At 47.9% G+C, this 9,425-nt stretch overlaps 1 protein-coding gene across 1 annotated transcript; it reads right to left on the bottom strand.

The window, feature by feature from the left end:
- Window positions 1-251: 251 nt before the first annotated feature.
- On the bottom strand, window positions 252-8,557 carry LOC137377826 (uncharacterized). Its single transcript, XM_068047904.1, has 2 exons — window positions 8,358-8,557; window positions 252-1,743 (listed from the first exon to the last, which is right to left on the bottom strand). Exons 1-2 carry the CDS (start codon window positions 8,555-8,557, stop codon window positions 252-254), a joined length of 1,692 nt encoding a protein of 563 aa, XP_067904005.1.
- Window positions 8,558-9,425: the final 868 nt, after the last annotated feature.

Below are 9,425 nucleotides of genomic sequence, written 5' to 3'. Positions count from 1 at the left end.
TGGGACTTTTCAGTGCCTCTTGGTGCATCACCTGAGGAGTTCGGCAGATGTTCCACAAGCTCTTTGACCATGGGCTAAGCTGTGGGTGGGGGAAGGTGCTGATTCTGCATTGAAGTAAAGACGTAGGTTAGGCAGTATTGCTCCTTTGCTCAGTAGCTGCACAAGTTAGTAAGCGGTGGTTGTAACATATCCCGCTGGCAGTAGGCCAATGGAGTTTCTGTCAATCATGGCTTTGTTCACCTCCAATACTTTCACCCAGAAGAGTGGGTGGCCTGGGGTGGACTAGGCTGGGATGGCATGAGCTGGGGCTGGGTGAGCTGGGGGGGGTTGGGTGAGCTGGGGTTGGGTGAGCTGGGGTCGGGTGAGCTAGGCAGGAGTGAGCTGGGGTTGGGTGAGCTGGGGGTGTTGGGTGAGCTGTGGTTGGGTGTGCTGGGCAGGAGTGAGCTGGGGTTGGGTGAGCTGGGGCAGGGTGAGCTGGGGGGGTTGGGTGAGCTGGGGCCGGGTGAGCTGGGGTTGGGTGAGCTGGGCAGGGGTGAGCTGGGGTTGGGTGAGCTGGGGGTGTTGGGTGAGCTGGGGTTGGGTGTGCTGGGGTTGGGTGTGCTGGGCAGGGGTGAGCTGGGGGGGTTGGGTGAGCTGGGGTAGGTTGAGCTGGGGTTGGGTGTGCTGGGCAGGAGTGAGCTGGGGTTGGGTGGGCTGGGGTTCGGTGAGCTGGTTGAGCTGGGATTGGGTGAGCTGGGGTTGGGTGTGCTGGGCAGGGGTGAGCTGGGGGGGTTGGGTGAGCTGGGGTAGGTTGAGCTGGGGTTGGGTGTGCTGGGCAGGAGTGAGCTGGGGTTGGGTGAGCTGGGGTGGGCTGGGGTTCGGTGAGCTGGTTGAGCTGGGATTGGGTGAGCTGGGGTTGGGTGAGCTGGGATTGGGTGAGCTGGGGTTGGGTGAGCTGGGGTTGGGTGAGCTGGGGTGGGTTGAGCTGGGGTGGGGTGAGCTGGGGTGGGCTGGGGTGGGTTGAGCTGGGGTTCGGTGAGCTGGGGTGGGCTGGGGTTCGGTGAGCTGGTTGAGCTGGGATTGGGTGAGCTGGGGTTGGGTGAGCTGGGATTGGGTGAGCTGGGATTGGGTGAGCTGGGGTTGGGTGAGCTGGGGTTGGGTGAGCTGGGGGGGTTGGGTGAGCTGGGGGGGTTGGGTGAGCTGGGGTTGTGTGAGTTGGGGCTGGGTGAGCTGGGGTTGGGTGAGCTGGGGTTCGGTGAGCTGGTTGAGCTGGGATTGGGTGAGCTGGGGTTGGGTGAGCTGGGGTTGGGTGAGCTGGGGTTGAGTGAGCTGGGGTTGGGTGAGCTGGGGGGGTTGGGTGAGCTGGGGTTGTGTGAGCTGGGGTTGGGTGAGCTGGGGTTCGGTGAGCTGCGGTTCGGTGAGCTGGTTGAGCTGGGATTGGGTGAGCTGGGGTTGGGTGAGCTGGGGTTGGGTGAGCTGGGGTTCGGTGAGCTGGGGGGGTTGGGTGAGCTGGGGTTGTGTGAGCTGGGGTTGGGTGAGCTGGGGGGGTTGGGTGAGCTGGGGTTGTGTGAGCTGGGGTTGGGTGAGCTGGGGTTCGGTGAGCTGGTTGAGCTGGGATTGGGTGAGCTGGGGTTGGGTGAGCTGGGGTTGGGTGAGCTGGGGGGGTTGGGTGAGCTGGGGTTGTGTGAGCTGGGGTTGGGTGAGCTGGGGTTGGGTGAGCTGGGGTTGGGTGAGCTGACGTGGGCTGGGCTGGGCTGGAGGAACCTGGGCTTCAGTAAGCCACTTCACACTCCATATCAGGACGAGAGGTGATATGATCAAGGTGTTTACACTGATAAAGGTGTTAAATAGAGAAAATATTTCTTCTGGTGAGAAAGTCCAGAATAAGGGAGCATAACAATAAAATTCGAGCTAGGCTGTTGAGGAGTAGTGGAAATCTGCAACTCTCCCCCAAAACGGCTCTGGATGCTGGGGGACAATTAAAAATTTCAAGACTGACATTGATGGATTTTTTTGGGAAAGGGTCTCATGGGATATGGACCAAAGTCAGGTAGCTTGAGGTGAGGTACAGAGCATCCATAATCTAATTAAATGGTGTTAAAGGCTTGAGGGGCTGAATGGCCTCCTCCTAGCCTTGGTTCCCATGAGAGTCACTGAATGCTGGGAAAATCCCATTAAATTGGAAACCAAGCTCACATAACACACACATATCCAACACAGCTGACAAACGACGAGGGAGCAAGCTATCCTCGATCTAGTACTATGTAATGAGAAAGGAATAATTAATGACCTCATGGTTAGGGATCCTCTTGGAAGGAGTGATCACAGTATGGTTGAATTTAGAATACAGATGGAGAGTGTGAAGATAAAATCCAATACCAGGGTCCTGCGCTTGAACAAGGGGGACTACAATAGAATGAGGGAGGACTTGGCTAAAGTGGACTGGAAACAAAGATTTTACGGTGGGACAGTTGACGAGCAGTGGAGGACTTTCAAAGCAATTTTTCAAAGTGCTCAGCAAAAGTATATTCCAGTGAAAAGGAAGGACTGGAAGAAAAGGGGTAATCTGCCATGGGTGTCTAAGGAAATAAGGGAGGCTATCAAATTGAAAAAGAAGGCATACAAAGTGGCCAAAAGCAGCATGAAACTAGAAGATTGGGAAAACTTTAAAGGTCAACAGAAAGCCACAAAAAGAGCGATAAAGAAAAGTAAGATAGAACATGAGAAAAAACTATCACAGAATATAAAGACAGATAGCAAAAGTTTCTATAAATATATAAAATGAAAAAGAGTGGCTAAAGTAAACGTTGGTCCTTTAGAGGATGAGAAGGGGAATTTAGTTATGGGATATGATGAAATGGCCGAGGCATTGAACAGGTATTTTGTATCGGTCTTCTCAGTGGAGGACATTAATAACATGCCAGTAATTGACAAAGAGACGAACATAGGTGAGGACCTGGGAACAATCATTATTACGGAAGAGGTAGTGTTGGGCAAGCTAATGGAGCTAAGGATTGATAAGTCTCCTGGCCCTGATGGAATGCATCCCAGGGTACTAAAAGAGATGGCGGGAGAAATAGCAGGTGCATTGACGGTAATTTTCCAAAATTCGCTGGACTCTGGGGTAGTCCCAGCAGATTGGAAAACAGCAGATGTGACGCCACTGTTTAAAAAGGGAGGTAGACAAAAGATGGGGAATTATAGACCAATTAGCTTAACCTCTGTAGTGGGGAAGATGCTTGAGTCTATTATCAAGGAAGAAATAGCAGGGCATCTCGATAGAAATTGTCCCGTTGGGCAGACGCAGCATGGGTTCATGAAGGGCAGGTCATGCTTGACAATTCTTTTGGAATTCTATGATGACATTACAAGCAAGGTGGACAATGGGGACCCAGTGGATGTGGTGTACCTAGATTTCCAAAAGGCTTTCGACAAGGTGCCGCACAAGAGGCTGCTGCATAAGATAAGGATGCATGGCGTCAGGGGTAAAGTATTAGCATGGATAGAGGATTGGTTGACTAACAGGAAGCAGAGAGTGGGGATAAATGAGTGCTATTCTGGTTGGCAATCAGTCACTAGTGGTGTGCCTCAGGGATCGGTGTTGGGACCGCAATTATTTACAATTTATATAGATGATTTGGAGTTGGGGACCACGTGTAGGGTGTCAAAGTTTGCAGATGACACTAAGATGAGTGGCAGAGCAAAGTGTGCAGATGACTGTGAAACTTTGCAGAGGAACATAGATACATTGAGTGAGTGGGCAAAGGTCTGGCAGATGGAATACAATGTTAATAAATGTGAGGTCATTCATTTCGGTAGGAGTAACAGTAAAAAGGATTATTACTTGAATGGTAAAAAGTTGCAGCATACTGCTATGCAGAAGGACCTGGGTGTCCTTGTGCATGAATCGCAGAAGGTTGGTCTGCAGGTACAGCAAGTAATTAGGAAGGCAAATGGAATTTTGTCCTTCATTGCTGAAGGGATTGAGTTTAAAAGCAGAGAGGTTATGTTGCAGCTGTATAAGGTACTGGTGAGGCCGCACCTGGAGTACTGTGTGCAGTTTTGGTCTTCTTACTTGAGAAAGGATAAACTGGCACTGGAGAGGGTGCAGAGGAGGTTCACTAGGTTGATTCCGGAGTTGAGGGGGTTGGCTTATGAGGAGAGACTGAGTAGATTGGGATTATATTCATTGGAGTTCAGAAGAATGAGGGGGGATCTTATAGAAACATATAAAATCATGAAGGGAATAGATAAGATACAAGTAGAGAGGATGTTTCCACTGGCAGGTGAAGCTAGGACAAGAGGGCATAGCCTCAAGATTAGAGGGAGCAGGTTTAGGACTGAATTAAGAAGGAACTTCTTCACCCAGAGGGTTGTTAATCTATGGAATTCCTTGCCCAGTGAAGTAGTTGACGCTTCTTCAGTAAACGTCTTTAAAGCTAAGGTAGGTATCTTTTTGAACAATAAAGGAAATAAGGGATACGGTGAGAGCGCGGGTAAGTGGATCTGAGTCCACGAAAAGATCAGCCATGATCTTATTGAATGGCGGAGCAGGCTCGAGGGGCCGGACGGCCCACTCCTGCTCCTAGTTCTTATGATCTTATGATGAAATGTAACCTAGGAGAATACGGAGCCTTATTAGTTATCAGTAAATAACAGAACCAATTATCAAAAGCAAACTGAATGAGTATTGTAGAATAATAACCATCTGCCAATGGAATAGGGTCTATAAAACGCAGTCAAGATCCACCCTGCTTCATTTATTTGGAATGTGGGAACATTTAGGTAGGAGCAACAAGCCCAGAGAACCATGGATGACCAGAAACATTCAGGGTATGATGAGAAGGAAAAGAGAGGCTTTTAGCAAATACAAGGAGAGCAAATCAATGGCAGCATTAGTGGAGTACAGAAAGTGTAGGATGGAGCTTAAGAAAGCAATTAGGAGAGCAAAGATGGGATAGGAGAAAGCTCTGGCTGGTAAAAGTAGGGAAAATCCCAAGATATTCTATATCAATGGGTAGCGGATAACCAGGGAAAGAGTAGGACCCGTTAGGGACCAAGGGGGAAATTTGTGGGTGGAGCCAGAGGACATTGGTAGGATGTTGAACGAATACTTCGCATCTGTCTTCACCCAAGAGAAAGAGGATGTAGATATGGAATTCAGAGAGAGAGACTGTGAGGTTCTTGAGCAAATTGTCATTGGGAGTGACAAGGTCTTGGAGGTTTTGGAAGGCTTAAAAGTGGACAAATCTCCAGGTCCGGACAATTTGTTTCCCAGGATGCTGTGGGAGGCGAGGGTGGAGATTGCAGGGGCTCTGACCCTAATTTTTAATTCCTCTCTGGCCACAGGGGAGGTGCCAGACGACTAGAGAACAGCTAATGTGGTCCCACTATTTAAGAAAGGTTGTAGAGATAAGCCAGGGAACTACAGACCAGTGAGTCTCACGTCAGTGGTAGGGAAACTATTGGAGAAAATTCTGAAGGAGAGAATCTATCTCCACTTGGAGAGGCAAAATTTGATTAGGAATAGTCAGCATGGCTTTGTCAGAGGGAGGTCATGCCTAACAAATTTGATTGAATTTTTTGAGCATGTGACCAGGTGTGTAGATGAGGGTAGTGCAGTTGATGTAGTTTACATGGATTTCAGCAAAGCCTTTGACAAGGTCCCACATGGGAGACTTATCAAGAAAGCAAATGCACATGGGATACAAGGTAACTTGATAAGGTGGATTCAAAATTGGCTTAGCTGTAGGAGACAGAGAGTGATGACAGACGGCTGTTTTAGTGACTGGAAGCCAGTGTCCAGTGGCGTACCACAGGGATCTGTGCTGGGTTCCCTATTGTTTGTCATTTATATAAACGACATAGATGACTATGTGGGGGGTAGGATCAGTAAGTTCGTGGATGACACAAAGATTGGCCGAGTGGTTAACAGTGAGGTGGAGTGTCTTGGGTTACAGGAAGATACAGACGGGATGGTCAATTGGGCAGAAAAGTGGCAGATGGAATTTAACGCTGAAAAGTGTGAGGTGATACACTTTGGAAGGAGTAATGTGACATGGAAGTATTCAATGAATGGCCTGACATTGGGAAGTTCCGAGGAACAAAGGGACCTTGGCGTGTTTGTCCATAGATCTCTGAAGGCAGAAGGGCAGGTTAATAGGGTGGTGAAAAAGGCATATGGGACACTTGCCTTTATCAATCGAGGCATAGATTATAAAAGCAGGGAGGTCATGTTGGAGTTGTACAGAACTTTGGGAAGGCCACAGCTGGAGTACTGTGTGCAATTCTGGTCGCCACATTATAGGAAGGATGTGATTGCATTGGAGGGGGTGCAGAGGCAATTCACCAGGATGTTGCCTGGGATGGAACATTTAAGCTATGAAGAGAGGTTGGATAGGCTTGGGTTGTTTTCACTGGAGCAGAGAAGACTGAGGGGTGACCTGATCGAGGTGTACAAGATTATGAGGGGTATGGACAGGGTGGATAGGGAGAAGCTGTTCCCCTTAGTTGAAGGGTCAATTACTTGGGGTCACAAGTTTAAGGTGAGGGGCGGGAGGTTTAAGGGGGATTTGAGGAAGAACTTTTTTACCCAGAGGGTGGTGACGGTCTGGAATGCCCTGCCTGGGAGGGTGGTAGAGGCGAGCTGCCTCACATCCTTTAAAAAGTACCTGGATGAGCACTTGGCACGTCATAACATTCAAGGCTATGGGCCAAGTGCTGGCAAATGGGATTAGGTAGACAGGTCAGGTGTCTTTAATGCATCGGTGCAGACTCGATGGGCCGAAGGGCCTCTTCTGCACTGTATTATTCTGTGATTCTGTGATTCTCTGATTTGCAATATAGCTTTTATTGCCCATCCCTACTTGCAGGCTGGGTGAAGGTGAGCGGCTCCCTTTCTTGATAGCATTCGTGGCACAGTTTGCTTTTTCCAACAATCATTTCTGTTTTCATTGTTGTTTTCCCCCCATGCAAGTACACAAACAAACCAAATTCAAAATGGCATCTGTCAATTGTGAGATTTCAATTTACAGCCTCCAGCTTACAAGTGCAATCAGTTAGTCATGAGCCGAGCAGACTCTGTGCTGCAGACAGGGGACACTGATGATTTTTTTTAAGGTGATAACATCACAAATAGACTGCAGTAAACCCTTAACATGGTACATAGTACTTTAACCTCAGTAGGGTTGATACAGGGGCAGTAATGGGTCAACTTCTTGTTACACTTCCCCACCCGCACCACCGCCGTCAGCCCCATCATCCTTCCCATTGACTTTGACGTTGAAGTTGAAAGTCATTGAAAGTGTACCTAGACTTCCAGAAAGGTTTTAATAAAATTCTCTGTGGGAAAACTACTCCACATCAGCTCAAGCTTGTGGGAATTCACACTAAACCCAAGAAATCAGTGGGGAGAAAGGCTGCAGAATGCTGTGGTGTGATGGAAAGGTTCTGAATGGATTGCAAGCGGGATCAGTGCTGCAACACTTCAGTATATATTTACATCAACAACTGGGATTCAGAAATCCACAGCGAGCTGCAAAGTTCACAAACAATACCAAACTACACTGACGGGGGGGGGACAATCGAGTTACAGAGCTAACAAAATGTGTTAGCTAAAATGTGCAAATTGACAGGACAGTGGCAGATAAAACTAAATAAGGACAGTTCAGGATATTGCACAATACAAGCTAAAAGAGGCAACATTCATGCTCTTTGAATGGTGTAGAAAATGCTAGTAGTGAGCTGGAGGTCTGGGGGTGTTTAAACATTTGGCATTTCGCCTGCCAAGCAACCATACTGTGAAAAGAATGCTGAATTTTATGTTGTCAAGAGGAATTCCTTCACACCACAATTGATCAAAACCTGGAATAGATTAGAATAGTGAAGTCTAAAACCTCAGTAATACAAAGGCCCATTAAACTATATTCTTCTTTCAAAACATTTAAAGGCACTTTTATACTCATCAAAGAGCTGGGGCTATGTACTAACAAAATCCATCTTTTATCTACGTACCAGAATTGTACACACAAAAAATTCTGGCTCTCATTTCTCTCGTTAGGTCCAATTTCCTCCCGAGCCTGTGACCAAGTCCACTGTGTGTCAGCTTAGCTCAGTAGGAAGCATTCTTACCTCCAAGTCAAATAGTCAAATACTAATGTCCTTTAGGGAAGGAAATCTGCCATCATTACCTGGTCTGGCCTACATGTGACTCCGAACTCACAGCAATGTGGTTGACTCTTAACTGCCCTCTGAAATGGCCTAGCAAGCCACTCAGTTGTCAAGGGCAATTAAGGATGGGGAACAAATTCTGACCTTGCCAGCAATGCCCACATCCAATGAAAAAATTAAAAAAATGGTGTGGATTCAAGCCACACTACAAAGTCTTGAGCACGTAATCTAGGCTGGCAGTCATGGTGCAGTATTGAGGGAATGCTGCACTGTCAATGGTGCTATCTTTCAGAAGTGGTATTAAACCTATCTGCCCTCTCAGGTGGATGTAAAAGATTGTTTGAAGAAAAGTTGTCTCAATGTCTTGGCCATCATTACTAAAACAGATGAACTGTACAGCATCTTGCATTTCCGTAGTGTCCTTAATGTAGTAAAATTGACACCACACCATCTATTAGGGCAGATGACGAAAAGCTTGGTCAAAGAGGTAGATTTAAAGGAGGAGAAAGAAGGGGAGAGCTTTAGGCCGGGAATTCCAGAGCTTAGGGTCCAGGCAGCTGAAGGCACGGACGACAATGGCGGAGCGATTAAAATCAGGGAAGCTCAAGAGGCCAGAATTGGAAGAGCACAGAGATCCCAGAGGGTTACAGGGCTGGGGGAGGTGACAGTGATAGAGAGGGCCTTTGAGGGATTTGAAACAAGGATGTGAATTTTAAAATTGAGACGTTGGTAGGTGAGGCCAATGTAGGTCAGCAACAACTGGGATGATGGGGGAAGGGGACTTAGTGCAAGACAGGATAGAGGCAGCAGAGTTTTAGATGAGCTATGTTATGGAAGATGGGCAATAGTAGGCTGGACTGCCAGCAGAGCATGGGAATAGTCAAATCTATAGGTAAGAAAGGCATGGATGCAGGTTTCAGCAGCAGATGTGCTGAGGCAGGGGCAAAGGTGGACAATGTTATAGTGGTGAAATAAGGTGGACTTTGTGATGAACAGAATAAGCCGATTGGAAGCTAAGCTCAGGGTCATATAGGGCACCAAGGTTGTGAATAGTAAGCTGAGCCTGAGACAGTGGCCAGGAGAGGCATGAAATCTATGGCGAGGGAACAGAGTTTGTGGTGGGGTCCAAAGGGAATGGCTTCCGCCTTCCCAATATGAGGATCTGGAATGCACTGCCTGAGAGTGTGGTGGAGACACATTCAATCGAGGCCTTCAATAGGGAATTGGATAAGCACCTAAGGAGATAAAATTTGCAGGGCTTTAGAGAAAGGGCGGGC

This window comes from Heterodontus francisci, chromosome 15 (assembly GCF_036365525.1).
Source record: "Heterodontus francisci isolate sHetFra1 chromosome 15, sHetFra1.hap1, whole genome shotgun sequence".
Lineage (NCBI taxonomy): Eukaryota > Metazoa > Chordata > Chondrichthyes > Heterodontiformes > Heterodontidae > Heterodontus > Heterodontus francisci.
This window is presented reverse-complemented; position numbering and strand designations above follow the sequence as displayed.

Bases quoted from the DNA above. Each gene is read 5' to 3' on its own strand.
- LOC137377826 (XM_068047904.1), bottom strand. From the start codon at position 8,557: ATGCAAGATGCTGTACAGTTCATCTGTTTTAGTAATGATGGCCAAGAC. The intron at 1,744-8,357 runs GTAGTGTGGCTT...ACTGAAGCCCAG, and splicing joins GATTACGTGCTCAAGACTTT to GTTCCTCCAGCCCAGCCCAG.